Genomic DNA, 23,786 nt, shown 5'->3' with positions numbered 1-23,786 from the left:
GACTTTAACACAGGGAAAAACCGGTAAAAACAACCTGCGTTTTCTCAGGTAAAAGTTTTATGCAACGGGCCCCAGGTATTATTTATTCAAATCAACATTTTTCTGTGATGGACTTAGACATTTTTTAGGGCTGGGTTTCATACCCAATACTGGGTGATTTCCAAAATTATTGTACACATTTATATCAAAGAAAACCTACATTGTATAGTGACAAGGCTCCTCTCCCCGCCCTCGTAAAGTAGACAAAATTACAATTAATCATAGCCTGTAATGATCATAGACTTGGAGGATGATTAATATGATAACAAGTGCAATGATCAAGTACTTTCAAGTGCTGCAGATGCATGTATGGTGGCTCGTCAAATGGAATTTCAAAGACAAGAGTCAAAATGAATTATGATACATGTACATGTTAATTTTGATATTGATGTACAATTTATTACATACATGTACATGTAATGTAGCAAACATTTAATACTGTGATTTAAAAAAAAACACATTGAGTTCAGTACATTTACGTATGAATAAAATCATGTGTCAAATTTTGGGAGCTTAAAGAATTTTAATGATTGATATAAAGTACGAAATGTCTGATGTTGGGAATGTTGCATACATGTACTTCTAAAATAGATAAAAAGTAGCAAAATACTTCGATATGTGCATCATCCATCAATCAATCAATCAAGTGGGTATGAATCTACAATAGTTACAATGTAGCACTAACAATATAGAACTACAGGTAATGATTTATAAAACAATTTATATCTTAAAAATTGGTCCTGAATTTTGTTCAACTGGACAAAAATTGGAATGCAGCAAAGTTCACATAGCTTTTTATAAAAATAAAGCCAATATTTTTTTGTTCTTAAAGTGACATATTTATCAAGACAAATAGGGACATTTACAAAGAGAATTAAGGTCCTGCTATATGGTCAGCCATATTCAAACTTTAAAAAAGTTTAAATCTATGAAAAATTAGATAGCACCTCCTATGCTTAGACAGATATGAGGTGCAAATCACATTGGATCTTTACAAAAAAAAATTGGCAGGAAATGATGACTTGTCCTCCATACACATACGAGTACAGTATAATACCACCCATTAAATCAAATATTGAGTGAATTATAATAACAAATGTCAATATCACTATCAATGAGTCAGATCATAAATCTAATCAACCTCTCATACTATATGTACTCAATAAAGATGTGTTGCAAAATTATTGCAATCATGTTCATCCTGAAATAATTGTTTGATTTTCTTTTTTCCTTTTTTTTTGGGGGGGGGTAATCATGTATGTGGTATGGGCTGCATTGGGACATTCCACTCTGATTACCCCCTTTTTCAGATCTTGATTTCAGTTCTCTTGATAATCTATTTAGCGAAGATTATTTAGAAGCCACTCAAAAGCTTCTCAGTCAAGCTCAGAAGACCCTACAGATAGGCCTACTTACGAATCATACCTGTTCGCATGCAAATGGGGATTGTCGAGGCTGAAGTTGTGTGCCCCTTTGTAGCTACAGTGTACAGCAATGGTCAGGCCCCACCATCACAAAAGATTTCTGACCATCACTCATTGTGAAAAACACTGCTTCGGTTCACCACTTATTTCAAATGAAAAGTGTTTTGAAACGAACTCCTTGCAAAAAGGAATTGCACTTGCATTCTTTTCCATCTAATCTTGTTTTCTTTATATTTAATGATAAATATTAGAATTTAATTTCAAATATTTGCTAATGTCAGATTGTTACTACATTGATGTTCCTTCACTTTTGACTTTAAGACCACTAACTTGGCCTGAAAAAAACTTTGTAATGCAGTGAAATATAACGACCACCACCAAAATGGGTCTAGCTAGGACACTGGTGTGCCCATACTGTCATTAGCACAATCTCTAAGAAGAGATGCAGTGTGAAATGAAACTGGGCTAAGGAAAAGTGGGGCTAAGCATTAGCCAATTACAGAAGTCGCAATTGCACGTTAATCATGCTCTGTGTGGTTAAGGCGTTATAGCCCGGCTGAGCAAATAGTATGGGATTAATAAGAAAATCAGTGTGAAAAAAAAAGATAGTATGGGGTTAAGGAAATGCAGTGTGAAAAGCATATTACTCATAATACATGCATAAGGAACAAATTATCAGCTGAAAATTGTTGCGGAACAAACATAAATCCATAAATGTGTAATCTGAAGTATGAGATATATGCAGAAATCCCCCCCCCCCCTCATACTGTGTTTGAGAGAATCCCAACCAGTGAGTATTAAAAGAAACTGCATGTACAGAGTCATTATGTTATGAAAACATATCAAAATTAACACTCAATAATAAAACAAAATAGTCTAAATATTTAAAAAAGTAAAATTCAAACTGTAATACTGCTTCTCATATCCAACAACGAAAGAATAAAGTACCCACTACCAGCATAATAATTCAATAATTTCAATATGTGTGAAGGGAGGATGACATCCACCTGCATAAAGCAATCCACAAACTTCTTGCCCTCCCCCCCCCCCCCCCCCCCCCCCCCCGTTCAATAGTAGTCTACATGTACAAGCACAGACTTATATCAGACACTTTTTACCATGCTTAGAGTGAAGACTAGATACATGTTCCAAAGGCTCTGTATGTGTAGAGTGACCAATAGTATACAGTGAATCTAGTCTCACTACTTCAGACTGCATCATGCACTATACCAATGCAAAAAACAGGGGTCTGTGACTAGTTCACTAGCTAGCTGCAAGCTTGAAATTTGCGTGGCGGTTGGTCCGACTGTGGTTCAAGATATGACTACACATGATATACAGTTCAAGCGTGACATCCTATCCAACTGTGAACCACCTGTCCATTTAGTTTACATGCATGTACATTACAGTACTAAACACTGTCAACATAATGTCAAAGACAATATTCAAAGGTTCCCAGAATGTTCTGTAGGACAACGTGTACATGCAAAATTCATGTTTATTTTGTCTTTGTTATATCTTTTTAGGTTTTTACTCTATGTTAATTTTGTAACAATTAAGATGTTTTGATGATTTTATACTTGAGTATGATTCTTAGTTTCTTACATACATGTAATGAATTGAAGCCTTTCCCATAGCTATGGTCAAGGATCGATTGCAAATCAAACTACATGTATCGTAATTCATGTAGTTATTCATCCATTGCTTGACTTAAAAAATAGATTTTAGACTCTTGATTAGATTCACCATATTCTCTCAAGCAAATAAACATACTGTACAAACAGTATGTCAGTTACAGATTCAAGTTTCATTCCATTATTCTTTTGATTTGGTTTTACATATCAAACATGAACAAATATTTTTAAAAGCTGGGAACCTGACTTTCTCTAAACACGTGACATTGTAGAATTTCTCACTCTTTGCCTCTGTAATGCTTTATTCTTTTCTATTAAAGATGCATCAAGAACTATATAACAGGTACATGAACTTACTTACATGTACTAGAGTTATTGGATAGTGAATGTTTTCACAGAAAAATCCTTAGATCTGATAACTACTTACAAACTTTCATTGTGCTTTTGAATGTGATAAATCCAAACCAATATCTTACTTCTTGTGCAATTGTGTGTATAGGATGCATTATAAATAATCTTATTCAGGAAATAATTTTGCTTTACAAATTTGAATTAAGCATTTTTGGTCATAAGAGAAAAGCTCTCATCTAGTAATGTACAATCCTATGTAAAAATATATACCAAAGACTTTATGCATAGCAGTCTTTCGAAAATGTGGAGGAAATTGCAATGCGAGACCGGGAAAATTATTCCGTTATTCAATTTGTAAAATTAAAAGATATCTAAAAAGCAAAAATTTGCCATATATATAGCAATTTGAAAGGGAAAACCCAAACACGACACATTTGATATTTTGAAGCAGTATGCAAACCGATTTAATTTCTTTGCAGTCAGATTACAGCATGTAGAATCGAAATAACCCTGCATACTGCCAAGTACCAGGAGATGTACGTAAGAGATATGAAAACCAATATCGTGACTCTATGACAAGCCTTGGAACGTGGTAAGAGGGATTTGAAATGAAGAAGCTGCAGTCTACTGCATCAAATATTATCACAAACCACCCATGCACGGATTATTAAATTGCCCGCATGCTGTTCTCACGTTCTATTATGCCAAAACATCCTTCAAAATATACAAATAACACTGTACGTGTAACTATGTACATGTATGTAACTCTCAAGTTTCAACATAAATGATTTTCAAAATTGCATGATAAATCGATACTTTATGACAGCCTGTTCCATCTGTAATGTGCATGTTAATTCCTACTTGTACATTTAAGAAAACATTACAAATAAGTTAAAGCATGGCTAAATTTATATCATTTTTGGAGGGGGGAGTGAGTTTATTGTTGTTGCATTGTAACAATGTCGACTTCATAATGTGTTGTATATATGATAATTTTTTTTTTTTTATTGTTGTATATTGTGCATGGCCCTGGTGGACAACAGTGTCTAAACCACTGAACAGGCTACCTGGGTAAAGAAGACAAATAAAATAGAATAAAGTAAATAAATTGTACCATGTACATGTGTGTGTGTACAGTAATAACAGTTATACACAATTCAATATTTGACCCTTTTCCTGATAAGGAGCTGTAATTGTATGGGACTGAAATGTAACCAAGGCACTCAAAAGTTATTTCTGTAGGTTCACAAGAAAATGCATGCACTTTGTTGGCCTATAATATATGTTCAAGTATTATCATCTACCGTATAAGGCTTACAGTACATGTATGTGTTTCAAGATCTAAATTAAAGACATACACTGTACTGTACTGTACATTTGCTTTACATATTTTACCTACATGTATTTCTACTCTTAACCAGTGCATCTAAAAAAAATCCATACAAAAACTGTGCAACAGAAATACTGTATTTTCATATTTTAATAGGCCTTTAAAAAGACTGTTTTGAACTGTAAATAATTTCTACATCTGATTAATTTACTAGAAATCATTTGGTGAATTATGCCAAATAGAGATTAGGTGTCTAATGTTTATGCATTATTCATGAACTTGACATACTTGGGTGAAACTACAAGTACACACATGTAAACACAGAAGAAAATATACAGTGCATCCCACAAAAAAAGAAACCGAGATTTATCGATGATAAATTAATCACAAATACAATAGACAAATGACTTTATACCATTGTAAAGCTTAGAATCTCTCCTTTCATCTGAAATTACTTAGATTATTTCTCATTCACACATGAGTGAGCAAAAAACAATTTGAAGAAAGGATACCAAAAATTAATTTGGCGGGGGGTATCTGAATTTTAAAAAGAAAATCACATGCCTAAAGTTCATTGAGAGTGACATATGGAGTATAAAAATATTTTTGTTTATGTCTATAAAGTAATATTGCACAGAAGTAGGACTGTAGGAGTTAAAGTTGATACATATTAAGAACAATAAATTTCACAAAAAAACTTTTTAGTGTGGTCCAATCTGTAAGAAAATCAAAGATAATTAAAAGTATTTTTTTTTTAAGTACTTAAAGTATTATTTTTCTCATAATCATATAGTTTATTTTCTTTCAGTTGTTATTTGGCGAAGGTGATAAAAATCAATTTACATGTACATGTATATGACGAGCCTTGTCAAAAGGATGTCTGCTTGCTCTGTATAGGCCCTACCCTATATTGCAAACTGTATGACAGGAATTTATTAAAAGTGTACTAGTAGTATTGTGGCTTGGAATTTATGGCTCTTTGGGCATCATTTCATTATCAGTTTCTTGCTCCTGTTGCACTTTACTTCATGAGAGTATGTTATTTAGAAATTTCTTTTATATTTTTTATAAACCTAGTGCTTTCATTTATTGGTTGTACTAAAGCAAAGCTACGAGCAGCCCGTACACGAGATGGCACTCCTTCGAAAAATACTGAAAACAACCTCCTACGCCATGGCCTACATGTACATGCCTTCCACAAAACCAGTAATACAAGCTCCATTCAAAAATCAAATGTACGGATAGAAATTGAGCCCCCTCTATTGGCAAGCATTTTCGCCATCGACTCTGCAGAATGCGGTTGTATTTTTACACAGGCTTAAATATGCTGGCATGTGTGGGTTTGAGCCCTTGGCTTCACGTCTTCAGGGGATTCGCCCGGAGGGGCCACTTCCATTGACGAGTGGATACCATGCGTGACCATGGGGTCTCAAAAAGCACCCTAGGCACGTATTTTCCATATTTTGCAAATGCACCCCTTAACAAGTATTGGCGTGTGAAACCCTACCCTCAACCAGTATTGGAAACAATGGGGTCTCGAAAAGCACCCTAAACACCTATTTTCCATATTCTGCAAATGCACCCCTTAACAAGTATTGGCGTGTGAAACCTTACCCTTAACCAGTATTGGAAACAAAACGATACTATTGGCAAGTATTCCATGAACTGAACCCCTAAAAAAGTGCAGCGATATTTCACTGTCATGTCACGGACGTCGGTTTTACCGTTACCTACATCATTGGGCTCAGTACAGCCCCACCTCCCACACCTCGCGCAAATCGTACTCTTTACACATAGTGTTGACTCTTGGGGCAAGAAGTACAACCTTTATAAAACATTTAGTCTTTATTTTTTATACCCTTGCAAAATCGACCCTAAACACATAGCCTTCCTTGAGAAAATAGATACTCTTTTTCCATTATTTTAGTGTTTTTGACACCCTTATTACATTACGTACGTAACCTGCCCTATCTTGAAAAAGATATCCTTTTCACATGGTTTTTTGGTTGCGCATGGCATCCACTCGTCAATGAAAGTGGCCCCCCGTGGGGATTCGTCTTTACTTTTTGTCTTTAGTATGATGGTATTACATTACAATCACACAATTAAAGGTTCGTCCCAGATGGAAATAATTAAGATAATTACCAGTATGTGATCATATTACTGTCACACATACTTACATACACACACACACATGCCATTACCACCAATAGTTCAGGATAAAAGAATCCCAAATTCGGCTATAAACTCTGTATAGATATAGTCAAGCTCCAGTCGGTACTCCAGCCCTTGCCGCACACCTGCACCTGCGCCTAGTATACTACCAGTACCAACCAACTACCACCGGCACCGGTACCGTTCCTCAGACAAAACATATTAATGTGCAAGACAGGTTATTGATTAAAACTAATAAATTCGCGTATCCAACATTTCCATAAATCATCAGTATTCAGATTAAATAATACTTACTACTCCCAACTGCAGTTTGTCAACAAACAACGACGAAAGGCCAGGCCCGACTGTTAAGACGTCACAGATCCAGTCGCTGGTGGAAGTTATGATACCAATATGTCAGGCTAGCTGCATCACGTCACGTCAATGAGCTGGGCGGATCGAGAATGTGCAGACTGCGCTTTACACTGTACTGTACGTAGGGCGCCCGAGCTCTATGCCCAAACGATACACCGTATACATACAAGTGGCGCCACTCCCGGCGCCACATAGTTCAGAAGTACATGAAGGTAAAGAAGAAGTTAAATCTTTGCTTTTACTTTTTAAAAGATAGGTTCTTCTCAAAGGTGGTTCCGTATAATTTTCTTAATTGATGTATATTAAAAACACAGTTTTTTGTTTTCGCGTTTGATGGGGGGGGGGTATTCTTCAGCCCTCATATGCACTTTTTTCAGTTAATTATGTGCAGCACACGTTTAATATAATATTTAAAAAAAAACAGTCAAGGTGAAATGAAGCCTCTAGTCCCGGTTTCACGGCCACTGATATTGATAAGACGAAGATGAATGAAGAAGATTGACCAAATAGATATTCTTTTTATGATGATGCCAATTATATTCAACATTGATTTGAATAATATCATAATGATGATGATGATTATGAGCATGAAGAGTAAATCATGATACCTTGTGATTTTCTGAAATATTGTTTGTTCATAATTATAAGGATACAATACAATAAAAAAAATGTTTACATAAATTTGCTGAGTTCAAATCGACTTTTTGTTGGGATGGACTTGTCCATTAATTACTGATCAAGTGGGTGCAATGCAGGTGTGCGGGTGCAGTAGATAGCAGTTGAGTATATGAGAATATTAAGTAGCGATTATGCATAATGTTGTGGACAATGTGTTCATCTGGAGTAGGCCTCTGAGATGCGTATAATAGATCTTTTAAGAGTGGCTTTCAGGGAGTATGGTCGAACAAGATTATTTTGATGTTGTCCAAAAATTATTCCAAAAGTCTGGACCATGATGTCGAATTGATTTAAAGATAATGTATGATCTGGGTGTGTTAGCTAAATGGAAGTGTCTTTCAGATTATGCCAATTGGGTTCGTATAGTTGGACAGAGCTACACTCTAAAAAAAATTAGTAAAAAATGACTAGTTATAAGAGGGTCAGCTGGGTGCAACGTTATTCTAGTCACATTTGACTATTTTCTAGTCGTATTTTACTCGATAGAGTTATTTCTGACTAGAACCTACTGCACTATTCGTATAAGAGTAGGGGGTAACCCCGGTGTAGTGGTCCACCTGCATTCCCCCAATCAGTTATATCGGGAGGAGGGACCTGCGGGTCATAGTGATTCAGTTCGCTTTTCGCCTGCCAGGCACAGGTGACGCCAAAACAAATAATAATAATAATAATATATGTCAGAAATGTGACTATCAGTGATTGTCATATCAGTTGCATCCAGCTGACTATACTGGTCTAGTCAATTTGACTGATTTGTTTTAAGAGTGTATATTGTGCTTAAACATGCACAAGGCGATGGAAGTAAATTATCAATATATTTGAACATAATCATGGGTGTCGATCCCGGGGGACGGGGGATTATTATATCGAAAAAAAAATCAGGTGGATGATGGCCTATACAATCATCCCCCAATATTTCGAGGGCATGAAAATACCGTATATCTCCAGAAAAAATCGATAGCTTTATAAAAATCCATAAAATCAATAATCATTCAAATTCAAATACAAATTCAAATTTATTTATTTCACTTCCATCAAATAAAAACGAATTGTATGCCATATATAAACATAAATATTTGTATCCGTTGCAAAAAAATATTAATAATACATATGTTGTGAAAAAAAAACACTTAGACAAAATGGGCGACACATTGTAATTAACAACACAGAAATACAAAAAAATAAATCGTTCTCCAAATTAATTATTCCTAAGTTTTTTTCTGAATTTGACAAGTCTGTTTTGAAAACAGTTAACGCACTCATCTGCACGTGATAAGTAATAGGCAGATCCAGGGGGCCCGGGCCCCCCTCCCCCTATCGGCGGAGCAAAAAAAAAGGAAAAAGGGGACAAAAGAAAAAAAGAAGGGAAAAGAGAGGAGAAAAAAGAAAGGGAAACATAAGAAGAGGAAGACGAGTGAATAGAATAAGATAAGGGGAAGACTTGGAAAATAATATTTTAAATATTTCATGTCACTGTACAGTATAAAATTTTCGCTCGCGCTCGCATTGACTTTGAGATGATTTATATATCTTGCTCAATGCGGAGCTTAAATATCGAATTTTGAAGTCAATATATAAAACATATTTCAGCTAGGAACTCGGACTTTAATTATTTTGTTGATTTTTTAAGTGCTCTGTAAAAAAATTATGTTTTATCTTCTGAATATTAGCATTTTCTGCTCTCTCTGCGGCGCTCGCAAAATTTGATTTGTCAGATACCTATTATTTTCCTGTATTCCATAAAGTTCTCAAATATCCCTATCCAGGTCAAATTGTCGAAACATAACAGCTAGCGCTTCACGCTCGCATTTTGATTGGCGATTTGATATGTATATCTCAATTTTAATTCTATAAAAACTACTTAAAATCCCCATTTCATGACAGTTTATCAAAAATTTCGGCTCTCGATTTGCGCTCGCATTAATTGTTGAAAATATATTAACTCGTGCATCTTATTCAGACCATAATATATTAACAGATTTCTCGCTCTCATTAGGCTTATTAGATTAATAAATACATGTAAGATATTAATTAAACGATCGAATTGACCCTTTTTAAGAATGGAATATCGACAAGTTTCATCTTCTGCTTAGGATGAGAAATGGGAAGATAGTCATCATTTTCAAATGATGACATAGTGTTCTCAGAATGTCCCTGTCCTATGTTAAAACTCAAAGTAATAATAATGAAACATATCAGATCTTTTTTTAACTGTGATTCATATCCACCTCACAATTTTCCTACAAAGTGCTTGAAATGCAGAGCTTAAATTTACCTTTTTCAGATAGGAATGTCAAATATTTTAAGCTCGCGCTTCCCGCTCGCTTTATAGATTTTCATGATGAAAAAAGGGTATTTAGAACATGTAGAATGCCCAGATTCTAGGTCAAAATCGGAAAAACGCGCAGGCATGTTTATTGAGATACCCTGCTTGTTCTCTATTTAAATCATTATAAGCCTATATATCCAGTCTCAGATCAGAATATCAAAAATTTTCTGCTCACGCTTTGCGCTCGCATGATTAATGTAGGATCAGACACCAAATTATACCCCGTTTTTAGGTTTCAAATCTCATTTTTTTTCTGCTCGCACTTCGCGCTCGCATGAATTGTTTGGTTATATACTTATACCGTTTATGATTACAAAAAGTGCGTAGAATGTTATTTTTTAGGTCGGAACGTCAAAATATTTTCAGCTCGAGCTTCGCGCTCGCATTATTTAATCATTGAAATATGTGTCGTCTTAATGGCTAAATGCAAAACGTCCTTAGCAGGTCCCTTTTCGACAAGGCCAGAACATATAATAAAAATTTCTGCTCGCGCTTCGCGCATGCAGTAATTGTCTAGTTACATACGCATCTTGTTCAGGTTCAAAAACATTACCCAGAATGTTCAATTTTCAGGACAAAATACATGAAATTTCAAAATTGTTTAGCTCGCACTTCGCGCTCACACTATCTACATTGGACTTATGAAATTATAACACATTTATGTTGCTTATATAATAAAGCTAAGAAATTACTGTTAGGACATGGGCATTTTGCCCCCCCCAAAATAAAGGTACGATCAAGAAAAAAAAAAAGAAAAGGAAAGGGAAGGGATAAGGGTGAAATATAATATTATTTTCCAAATTCTATGTCAAATACATCACGAACTTGGATTTTTGTAATAAAAATGTCAGAATTTTTGCTCGCTCGCTCGTAACTTCTTAATTTTACGCGATACGCCATATCGAGCCCCCTCAATTTTTTTGGCTCATTACACCACTGGGACAACCCCTTCAAAGAAACAAACAAAAATCAACTTTGAGCGGCCGATTGGGGAAAATATGGGTGACTTATGTGATATGCATAATATGCATATATCTATGGAGACATCTATATGTCGCATTGCAAACAGATCTCAATAGCTTTCGAGACATGCAAAAAATTATGTCCAAAAAACTTCCTTGGGTTTGTCCAAACTTCAAGGCACGATAATACGCCAGTGGCGGACTGTACCAGACTGGAAGAAGAAACTTTAAAAAAACTTTCAGTGATATAGATGTCTAGCACCCTCTCTCGACAAAAAAATAGCAGTTGCCTCACAAACTTAATTGGTGTAAAACTGAAAAAAAGAAGAATCAAGTATTCAATTTGCGTAAGATCGAAAACAGAAAAGACATGCAATAGTGGTGGAGGATTTGCGCTTCATTTTGCTTCACACTATGCAGTGCGTCCAAAAAAAAAAAACGAAACAGAGATTTATCGATGATTTATCATAGCTTAAAGGACAAGTCCACCCTGACAAAATTGATTTTAATAAATAGAAAAAATCAAACAAGCATAACACTGGGCGTTGTGGCGTGCGCCTGTAATCCAAGCTGTGGGGAAGTTACAAATTGATGCAGAGGTTCGAGCCCTGGTCACGTCTTTCGGATGGTGACGTTAAATATCGGTCCCAGACGTAAATAATCATATCTGATTGATACACGTCTGACAAAACTCAAATACACACATACACACACACTGAAAATTTCATCAAAATCGGATGTAAAAAAGAGATTTATGACATTTTAAAGTTTCGCTTAATTTTACAAAACAGTTATATGCACATCCTGGTCGGTATGCGAATGAGGAGACTGATGACGTCATCAACTCACTATTTCTTTTGTATTTTATTATATGAGATATGAAATATTCTAATTTTCTCCTCATTGTTAATTGAAACAGTGATTAATTCCTCCCTGAACATGTGGAATTAGCATTGTTTAATACTATATGGTGCAGTCAAGTCGGTCTCTATGGTCAAATCTGTAAAAAGTGAAATATTGTATAATTCAAACAATAAAAAAACGATGAGTGATGGACATCATCGACTGACTCATTTGCATGTCACCGAGTTGTGCATATCACTGTTTTGTGAAAAATACGCGGAACTTTAAAAAGGCCATAACTTTCTTATTTTACATCCGATTTTGATGAAATTTTCAATGTTATGCTGGTTTAATTTTTCTCTACTTATTCAAATCAATATTTTGCTGGAGTGGAATTGACCTTTAAGGTATGAAATGAAAGAGCAGATATTGAAGTTTTTAGGCATGTGATTTTCTTTTTGAAATTCAGATACCCCCCGCCAAATGATTTTTTCATATCCTTTCTTCAAATTATTTTTGCTCACTTAAATGCGTGAATGAGGAATAATCTAAGTGATTTCAGACAAAAGAGGAGATTCTAAGCTTTACATTGGTAAGTAATTCGTCTACTTTATTTATAATAAAGTTATGATGATAAATCATTGCTAAATCCGGGTTTAGTTTTTTCGTGCGACGCACTGTATAGGCCCAATCAAAAAAAAATCCCAACCGGAATACTTTAATGAATGATTATTTTTCTTCTGCTAGGGGCGGCACCGGGTAGAAGGAGGGAGGGGGGGCAAAAAGTGACGCATTTATTCATAATAATTAAGCAATATCATGTCTAGTGGATTATTATAGTCCTATCTAAAGAAAATAATGCCCTGGTTATGATGTCAATACCTTTTTGATTTCTCCTCATTCTAAATCCTTTTCTCATTTTTTTTCTTGTTCTTCTCCTCCTCCTATTTTTTTCATGATTTCTCCTCATTCTAAATACTTTTATCAATCTTTTCATCTTCTTTTCTTCTTTTTTTTCTTCTTCTTCTTCTCCCCGTCCTCATTTTCTGTGATCATTATAATTTTCGAATTACCAAATTGGCGACGTCGAATTTGGTTTGATATACATGTAGCTATTTTCAATTATGATTGGAATCGTCCATTATTACGTAGGGGATAACTAGGTAATATATATATATAATTACGACCAAATAATTTTTCTTTCATCCCTTAACAGTACAGAATTAGAATATCTCACTTATGTTAATACTTGCCATTACCTTCTTCAATGATGATGAATCATAAATTACATTTTAGAAATAGATTACCATAGCTCGTAACGGGATAAAACATAGTCAATTCACCCAACAACCTCTTGCCAACGAAAGGTCACCGGGGTCAACTTGTAAATAGAAAACTGTGCGAGAACCTATCCCAACTCTTGAAATTTACGTGTTTGAAGAATAAATTTCATCAATATGGATGATTTTCAAACTGCCGAAGAGGTAAGTATCCATTAATGAACATGTAGATCTATTTAATAAGGGAGAAAGCGATGAATGTGTCCAAATAGCGGTAATGTACCACCACTTTTTTGTGAAAATTCCAACTTGAGTTCCCGACCCGGGTGTCTGTTGTTGACGTTGTTAAGCCTATCGTAACTTACTGAACTCCCCCCCGGTTGCGGCGGCGGAACTCTAGTCTCGATCGCGATCAAGCGGAGAGTAGCAACGGCTACGCGCTACCTACCAGCGCAGCTGGGAAACGGGTTCAAATTATCATCACGCATCATTGTGACTAGACAGCTGTCAGCCGTCTGTTTCAAGTTTTTTTTTTAGCATTTTAAATAAAAAAAAAAATTCTCATTACTATTAAAACGAGCAACAACATAAAAATACATTAGGCCCTATATAAAAAGAAGGCAGTGTAATCTGTGTATACAGCCACACGCGTGTGTCTGGCTTTACCATCCAGCCACACGCGTGTGGTTATATCCAGAACACCTATCTGTGGATACCGCCACACGCCGCCAGTAATAACAGTAAAACACGTATGTAGGTCTGACCGTCTATATCACGATCAAAATAACCTCATTTCTTCATTAAATTCTTACATTCTAAACCCCTTTGAATATCCTTAGGCCCTAGATCGTTTCAATTTCATTCTCACCATCTTCTCTCCTTGCTTTTCTTGTCTTGTTACAAACGGTCGTCTGTTTAACAGCAAATTCTCTTTTTCTACTTGTGTCGATTCTGGCTTCCTTCGCGGTGGCAGACCCATACAGCGTTAGCGCAGCGCAGTAGTAGACATACACAGTTTGGGTTTCGTACGTACGCACGTACGCGCACATAGCCTAGAGTCAGTAGAGAATCGACACAAGTAGAAAAAGTGTGGAAATTTGCTATTTAACAGGCGGCCTTTAACAGACAAGAAAAGCAAGGAAAGAAGACGGTGAGAATGAAATTGAAACGATTTAAAGAAATCAGAGTGGTTTAGAATGTAAGAATTTAATGAAGAAATGAGGTTATTTTGATCGTGATATAGACGGTCAGACCTACATACGCGTTTTACTGTTATTACTGGCGGCGTGTGGCGGTATCCACAGATAGGTGTTCTGGATATAACCACACGCGTGTGGCTGGATGGTAAAGACACACGCGTGTGGCTGTATACACTGCCTAAAAAGAAAATTAAAGAACTGTAGGCCTACCAAAATAAAGATTATTATTCTGTTTTGGCCTGCAAATGAAATGCACCAAAACGGGGAAAATAAACTTGAAAGGGGAAAAAACAGCGACTAGTCGCGCACCTTGCTTCACATCCGTTTATCCGAACTTAATAATACATAAACATATGGCCATTGAGTCCCCTGTACAGATCGAGCTAGAACTTCTGTCTCTGTATTTTGGTGAGTGGAGCTAACGGAGTTCAGCAGAACAACCAACTACAGAGACCAAAGCTTTTGGTCTACATGTACTGTTTTACAGACTGCAGTGTGACATGATTTAGATCTAGTAGTAGAATAAGACGAAATAAAACGAAATTTTCTCCTTGCTCGATTCTATTTTTTTTCCATGAACATGGTGAGAAAAGAAGTATTATTGATGGAAATCTTGACTTTTCTGAAGACTGAATCATTGAATTGGCTGAGACTAGCCAGGCCCAGGAGGCTCCTTAAGAGTAAAAATCATTTACTAACGTATGCTTATTCTCCACGGAGCCAGGAATTCCTTTCCATTCATCTCCATGTACCGCCAAAAAACCTGAAACTTTCGCCCCCGAGACTTCGACTTTCCTTCTAAAAGATCTAGCCCTCAATCCTGTGAATCAATGTCTTCATTTCCGACATTTCTACGCTATCGATTTCATTTTTAAACAAGAATTCATTTAAAAAACAAGATAAATGTTATGAAAAGACGGAAAACTTGCCACCATGTAGGTATGAGACCAAAAAAATAAAAATCATGGAATTACATTGTAACCTACATGTAGTCCATTGGAAAGGGCTGAAAAATCCATTTAAAATTGTATATTAACTATTACTCTAGGCCAAATATTAATAGTTATGATTTTTTTAATATTGAAAATCAGATTTCTAAATTGCCATTGCCTTACATGTACCATTGCGACCATTCAAAATGTGTGACCGACCGTGACCCCCCAATTTTTTTTTACAAAATTATACAAATTATTCATTTTACTCTATAAAACGGAGTAAAAAAGAGGTGATGAGAAAGGATATCAATATTTGTCTTAATTGATCAATGTATTAAATATTTAATTAGTAATTATCAAAACTGATATGTTTAATTGTTCATAAACTCATTACCGAACACATACAAACTTTTAGAATTTTTTGACAGGAACTTCTGCAACAACACATCTTCTAAATAAAACTTTCAGAATGATAAAACATTGAATATTGTCTTACAGAGAGATCTCAGTATTGCAGTATTTGATAAATGTATTGATTAGTAATTATCAATAAGCAAATTAATTAGTTATCTACATGTATTCAAATGTCACTGCTGAAAAAAAAAATCTGGGCCTATAATTAAAGCGACCAGAAACTGGCAAACACTGGTTGATGCCATCTACATGTACGTTTTCCTCCATTCACTCATACGTAACATTTTTCGACACACGCCGTGCGCTAGTCCGACGCACTATGTGCGGGCTGGAACAGTGTATGAGTAAATGGGAAAAGCCGTAGATGGCGTCAACCTGTGTTTGCCAGTTTCTGGTCACTTTAACAGATGTTTTTATTGAACAAAATTTTGATGTCAGTTTCTACTCTTTTATATATATCAGTAACAAAAATAAAATCTTTCATAAAACTGTATGAGCACATGATTCAATGCAGGACCTAGAATTATATTATTATTTTTTTAATTTTATTTTTTCTTGGGTGACCTCAGGCTAGTTTTGCCTAAAGAAATGATAATGACATCCCAATTATCTTACAACAAAATACTGAAAACAAGCTAAAATTGTGTAATGTGTATATTTACATTCATCAAAGGATGTAATAACTAATAATATAAATATAAGCAAGTAGACTCTAGATCTCAAAAGCAAATAATTCATCAATGCAATGCACAAACTGCTAGCATAACCCCTCTGTGCACCCATGCCAGGGCTCCCGGCGTCACGGCACTCATCAGTCATCATGATGGTCGCGTAGCACGCAACTCTCACGGCAGTTTATTTCTGACAATCAATTTTTAGGATGTAAAAAATAAATGATCAGATTTTTAGACTCGATTTATATTCACCACACACCAAGAAAAATATATTAACAAGCTGTAAAAATAGGTTTAAAAACTGTCAAAACTTACCTCCAGGGCCGGTTTCAATGGTAAAGACAACATTAGACTTTCACATGAGCCAAATCCAACTTCCATGCGTCCGATCTTCAAAATTTAACATCAAGGCAAAGGGGATTTTTTTCAGCTATGTCATTGGTGAAAATAAGCCAAATTGGCAAGAAACTGCCAAATCTAAACCCATTTAAAGCCACCCCTTACAGAGCAACCCAAGCTCGTTTTGAAACCGCTGCCCCGGTATTGAGATCATATTGCGCGATAGTCACATACCTACACCATGTTTACGTCGCCATCTTGATTTCATTGTCTTTTTCTTGGCAACGGCACGCAAATCGAGCTTGAAAATATTTCTCAAGACCTCAAGACATGGTTGGGTATTTAACTCAGAGACCGTGTGAATCAACCTTTTCCATGTGTACTTCGCACAAATGCACACTCACGCCACGCGCCGCCTTTCACGCTCAAGCAAACAATCCATTGTTTCCCTCCCTAAAAATGATTCAGCACAGAGGGGTCATGGCCCAGTGCACAAAGAGTTTAATTGTAATTACCATTTTACTTGGCTTAGCCAAAAAAAAAAGGTAAGAGTAGACTATTAAATTGAATACTGGCACTGAAACTTTCAGAGGCATGGACAAGACTTTTATCATATCATACAGTCATATTAACAATTTCAACCTTTTTTTTTCATTTTTAGACTACATTTGTTGTGGATGAAGTGAGTAACATTATCAAGGAAGCCGTAGAAGGGACCATCGGAGGCAGTGCTTACCAACACAACAAGGTCAACCAGTGGACGTCGAATGTAGTCGAGCAGTGTCTAAATCAACTCACCAAACTAGGAAAGCCTTTCAAATATATTGGTAAGACTGAGTTATTGGTAAGACTGTGCAAATCATTTGCTAAAGTGAAAATAGTCCCTACATGTACCTATCCTACCTCTCAGAAATTGAAACAGTAAGGTGTATTTATGTTTATTTTAGTATTGTGTCAAGGCCCACTTGTTGATTAAAGTTTCAATCAAGGTCTGCCTACGGGCTGAGAATGAGTCCTTACAAAAAAAACATTTAAGCCATTAGCATTGATTTGACTAAGTTACACAATGTGAGCTGTTACGGTCCAAATTGTTACCCAGTCTGTACATGTATATGAAGCGCTGAAAAAAGCACCTGAATTCATTTAGTGCTTCAGAAAAGTGACAAGTACATACATGTCTGACCGGAATTTTGTTCAAATTTCAAACGGGTACGAGATCAAAACATATGTTACTATTATTACTCTGGAGAGATTAAATTAAGATTCTTTTATAGTCACAGATATCTTCATGTCTGCACAAATACACAGTAGTGCTAGGTTTACATGTACATACATGTGTTATGGGCAAGTCCAAGAAAAGGTCACCCTAGAAGGCAAAATTTCATCTTTAATTTAAGAAGTTATCTTTGGTGGAGTAAGAAAGCCTAAATGTGGAATTTTAAAATTTCATTAAGAGAAATGTGATAATATGCATATTTATGCTAATTTGGGGCACCTAATTTGCATAATTGGTAAAATGGGCGTTACGTATGGGACAATTATAAAAAACTCATAAAAAATAAAAACAAAACTTGTGAGATTTAGTCATAGGTGGGACATGGACCCCCTAACATCTTAATACTTATGAGGGAAAAAAAGTGGTGTCATCTAATTAATTATGCAAATTAGGTCTTGTCCAAGGATGGAATGTCCCATACGTAACATTTTGAGGATGTTTTTTAAAGTTATTTCTCATAATACAATACTTTTATTGTTGCATCTCTGGGAAGTTCTAATTTATAAAGTATGAAAATGTTATACCACAAAAAGTTTCAAAAATAGAGTTTACTTTTTAATTAAAAGTTAATTAAAAAATTGTTACGTATGGGACAACATGTTACGTATGGGACATTTACACACAATGTCAATGGGGAGATTTGTGTACAAAGTGAATGGAGAAAAAACAAATTTCAAGAGTGCTCTAAACAGTGATTATTTACCTTTTCTTTAGTTTTTAAGGACTGATTTGTTATAAATACTGATTAATGAAAACAACTGAAGCGAAAAAATTTTGAAAATGGAAAAATATGAAAAAAATAAAAAACAATAGAAATACATAAGAAATTCATGAAACCATGAAAAACAAGGAAAAAAAAGTTAAAATGGCTAATTTCCTTTTCAGTCATATCAAATATGTCTCAATAGAACATTTGAAAAGACAGAAACTCTTTGGTTATTTCTATATTTTAAATTATTTCAATTTTTTTAATTATGGGGAAAATTGTGTACGTTCTCTATGGGGACAAAATGTCCCATACGTAACTGTCCCATACGTAACATGTCATTAATTTGTTTAATTAGAGTCTGTAATTAGAGGGATTTGACTTATGACATGAAACTTGCCTTAGATATACTAGAGTATTGTGAATTCTATCACACTAAGTTACAAGTTGTCAAATGAAATACTTTCAGAGAATTCTCAACTTGAAAAAAATGTTCTAAAAATTGTCTTTTCTCTGCGTCCCATACGTAACGGCCCATCTTTTCTCTCTAAAAGTTCAAGGTCAAGGTCATATGTCACCATTTTTTCCATGATTATTCTTCTCCTAGATGTCTACCATCATGAGGGTATTCAATCTAATCAGAGTCAATTAACACTATTTTTCAGGTCATTGAAACCTCTGAAATGTCCCATACGTAACGCGCGCGAATTCTTGGACTTGCCCTTATCAGATATTATAGTCGATAGTAAATGTACGTGTATATTTGTTTCTCTTTTTCAGTCACATGTGTGATCATGCAGAAGAACGGTGCAGGCCTACACACAGCCAGTTCATGTTTCTGGGATAACTCCACCGACGGGAGCTGTACTGTAAGATGGGAGAACAAGACCATGTATTGCATTGTGAGTGTCTTTGGATTGGCCATCTAAACCATCGGAAACCCGTCATCAGAGAATGCTCTATGACCGGTGCAAAGGATTTGACCAATGGACAATTGAGTGCTTTAAACACAGCGATGATTCCACTTCCTAATGTTATCTTGAGTTAATATGTGTTTACATTTCCATTACTTTTATGTAACATCTCTTCATTTCCACCTTGTATCCTTAAATAGAGAGATATAAATACTCCACAATCATATTAAATATTTATTGTTTTGCAGTATTTAATATGTGAAGGTTTGTTTATTTGACTTTTTTTCAGAGTATGCTTGAAAAGTATCAAAAGCATTCCACGTACATGTATATCATACCCTGTTTCGCATAGATTGCTTTGAACAAGTTGTAACTTATTGACAGTTGCCATAGCAACAGACATTACCGGCCAATTAGATGTAGAGCCAGATTGTCCAAGGTAGTATATCATTGATATAGAATTTGTCATTGATGGCAACTTGTGTGAAACAGTGCCGAGACATCGAGGGTCTGTTCACCAATTTTTTAACACAACTTACAGTATAAAATATGGTAAAAAAAGAATACCCAAGGTTCTTAACAGTATTTTTTTTTTAATGTGACAGGGTTCAGGGGTGCTTTTCATGAAGTACATGTACGCTGTCAGTGATTTCCACTAAAAAGTTTTTTTGTAAGCTATAAAATTCTTACCTCTAACTGACTGAGAATGAATTGTCGATGAAATCACCAGCAACATTTGTTTTTAATGCTCATGAGATGTCCATCAACAGTGGTTTGTTTTGATTGACTTTCTTAACTTGTATATGGAGTACCCATGAGATTGAAAGGAACATGGAAAGATCGTTTTCGAGGCACCATGTCATATGCTCATGCTATACACTGCAAATAGAGCGTGTCCATGGTTTGCTGATTGGTCAATAAGTGAAGTGAAAGGCTGGAAACCGTTCATCTGTAGTAGCATGTTTATGCATATAGTTCTGATTTTTTTTAAGGTATGATACAAATGGCACATTAATGGGGGGAATGGCTGGAGGAATTTGGTTAAGCACAAATGTATAGAGATTTTTACTTAATTTTTTGTTATATAGTATAATTGAAACCGAAAATGCAGAGTAGGATACATGCGACTCATGAATTTATTGTATATTAGGAGTAAATAAAGCCCAGAATGAGGTATCACTATCTCTCAGAAGTCATAATTTTTTAAACTTAGATATAAATTAATCATAATGTATATGCAAACTTTAAATTGTGTCATATAGTGTAGAGCATTTAGTAGCTTTATTGTAATTAATTGTACATAAGGCATCCATAATGCAACAGACTTATGTAAATATTTTTTTTCTTGAGTATATTTTGCGGCATTATCTGAAAATAATCTATTTCTGTATCATCTATGATTGGACTTTTTGTTCCTGTTTGTTTGCAGGTTGTAAGTCACTTGTAACAGGCTTGGTATTTGGTCTGACGATAAGAGCGGACTGCCCTTTTCAGCTTGCAAATACATATCAAAATCAACTTTGCCATTACCATTTTTACCAAGCCTGCTAACTTGTTCATGCCAGTTGCATGTTATAAATCTGCTTTACCACCAAAAAGCTAATAATCGATCATCAATACAACCAAAAACAAAGTGCTGTTACCTTCTTGTGGAAATAAGCGCTAAGGTCTTAAGATGAATAATTACCAAGCTTGATAGAGGGTGCCATCCAGATGGACTATTACATGCATCGATCACAATATCTTTTGTTCTTCTGCATATGAATGAATATTAAAATAAGGTCCATACTGTAAGACCAACATACAGGAATTCCACCTTCAAGAGAGGGTTGTCACGTACAGAAGAAAAGCAATATGGAGTTTATTCTCTTTCAAACAAGGCGACTTAGTGTAATTCCTTTGATTTTCTTATATGTACATGTATGTTATTCTCTGATTTTTTTCAAATTATTTTTCTATTTTTCTCTATGCACTCTTGTTACTTTGGCTTGCTTAAACATATTGTAATTTTATTGTGTAAGCATGAATTATAATTATTCTGCACAGAGTAAAATATTCTAAAGCACTCATTCTTGAATCGAATATGTCGAGCGTTACATATGAAATTAGATCTTCGTCCATTCCTACCTCTGTCCTGCTATGCACCTTATGATTGGCTTACATTTCATGTGCAGCTATTATGCTTTTATCACCTTTATGGATTACTCTCACCGACTTTTTTTCATACAATTTAGAGTAAACTGCTGGTAAATCTGCCCAAGTCAAATCCATTGGGAGTGGACCACAGAAGTCTGATTGACTTCAGAGAAATTTGACTTAGCAGAAGCATGTATAACTGTTTTAACATGTTATAACACATGTTTCGAATACTCTGGTAAAAAAAAGACTGCAACTTACTGTAGGCAAATAGTTGACTTATGGAAGGTCGACTTCGGCAGAGTTGCCTGTATTTGTATAAATTAGAGAATTAGCTTTGAATTTGAAAAATAATAAATATTCAACCAGTGCAATTGCAAATGAGGTTTTAAAACAATAGAATACTGGAGCATTGTGCTACATGTATCAGTACAGATGAAAAATTGAATAAAGTTTATTTGGGGAGTTCACTGTACTTTGAATTTCAACTTGAAATTTTGTTCTGTGCTAATGATATGTGTACATGCAACATATATATCTTTTTGAAAAAAAAAGATTATCACCTGTGAAATTGCAGAGTTATTTATGGACAGATGCAATCAAAATTGTCATATTCTTTCATTCTTGACCATGCTCTCATCCCTGGGTTTATAGAATCCTGAACTGCAGACATGTTGCCAATTTGGTATTCTGGTCAGTTATCATGTCATGACTTGTGCTTACTTGATAAATCAGTCTCCCCCATTGTCAGGTGAATATATTCAACTAAAACCTAAATGACCAAACTCAAGCATTTAGATAGCTCTGGACTCACTTCTTCATTGTCCTGATAAGCTCTGAAAATAATTTGCATGTTATGTTCTGACCCTATATTGTGAAATAACGCATGGAAATTATCTGTATGTTTTATGTGTTTAGATGCTAGTCGTTATTGACGATATACTAGTACTGAAATGTACTACATGATAAGTTCTTACAAAAAATTGATTTGGACTTTTAATAACTGTATTGAAACCACCACGCCCCCAATTTCATCAGAAATGCGCATTTGTGTTTCATAAATAACTATGTCTTTGATGTGATGTGTGTTTATTGTATTAAAGGAAAAAAAACATATGCCAAGGAATCTTATGTTGACTTAAATGAAGTATCCACTAAATTGTCACTGTCTTCAGTGTCCCATTGTTGAAAAAAACAAACAGACTTGTCAATTGTCCATAATCTCAATATTTCAGTCTTTTCATGGTCCGACTCGATTCCTAAGATATCATACCATCATAGTTTCAAAAACAATTATTCAATCCCATAGTTTTCAAGCCAACATAAAATTTCATCCCCCCCAAAAAAATGTATATATATAATTCTGAAGAAACCCTCTTGAGATGGTTTGTGAAAAGTCACAAATTCTTATATTCGTATGTATGACCAAATTTCTGAAAAAGGAAAAACAACTTGAGGGCAGACATGTACATTCAAGCGCCGCGGTGTAGCGGTTCTGACTCTCGCCTTGTAATCAGAGGGTAGTGTGTTTGAATCCCACCATGGCCTCGCCCCCTTTGGCAAGGCGCCAATCCACACTTTGCCACTCTCACCCAGGTGCTAATTGGGTACCAGTAGGAAACAACCGTCATTGTGGTTGGTTTAGCAAGTTTGCGCCTAACAGGCTGCTTGGAATGCTATGAATCCAGTGACTGGGTAATAATAATTGTGAAGCGCTTTGAACAGTCGTAGATTGATAAAGCACTATATAAATGCCAATTATTATTATTCAGAGTGCAGAGAGGTTTCAGAAGA

At 35.2% G+C, this 23,786-nt stretch overlaps 2 protein-coding genes across 7 annotated transcripts in view; one reads left to right on the top strand and one right to left on the bottom strand.

Moving 5' to 3' along the window:
- The window catches only part of LOC121413911 (synaptotagmin-like protein 4), an 87,369-nt gene extending 79,902 nt beyond the window's left edge, over window positions 1-7,467 (bottom strand). For 2 of the 6 annotated variants that reach the window (XM_041606907.1, XM_041606909.1), the window contains exon 1: window positions 7,248-7,467. The gene's annotated coding sequence lies outside the window, so the exon portion shown is untranslated. The remainder of the gene's footprint in view (window positions 1-7,247) is intronic. The other 4 variants (XM_041606912.1, XM_041606913.1, XM_041606914.1 and 1 more) reach the window with 4 other exon arrangements.
- Window positions 7,468-13,478: 6,011 nt separating this feature from the next.
- On the top strand, window positions 13,479-20,701 carry LOC121413910 (dynein light chain Tctex-type 1). The gene is made up of 3 exons (XM_041606905.1): window positions 13,479-13,603; window positions 17,622-17,787; window positions 19,723-20,701. Exons 1-3 carry the CDS (start codon window positions 13,577-13,579, stop codon window positions 19,869-19,871), a joined length of 342 nt encoding a protein of 113 aa, XP_041462839.1. The 5' UTR covers window positions 13,479-13,576; the 3' UTR covers window positions 19,872-20,701.
- Window positions 20,702-23,786: the final 3,085 nt, after the last annotated feature.

Source organism: Lytechinus variegatus, chromosome 4, assembly GCF_018143015.1.
Source record: "Lytechinus variegatus isolate NC3 chromosome 4, Lvar_3.0, whole genome shotgun sequence".
Classification (NCBI taxonomy): domain Eukaryota; kingdom Metazoa; phylum Echinodermata; class Echinoidea; order Temnopleuroida; family Toxopneustidae; genus Lytechinus; species Lytechinus variegatus.
This window is presented reverse-complemented; position numbering and strand designations above follow the sequence as displayed.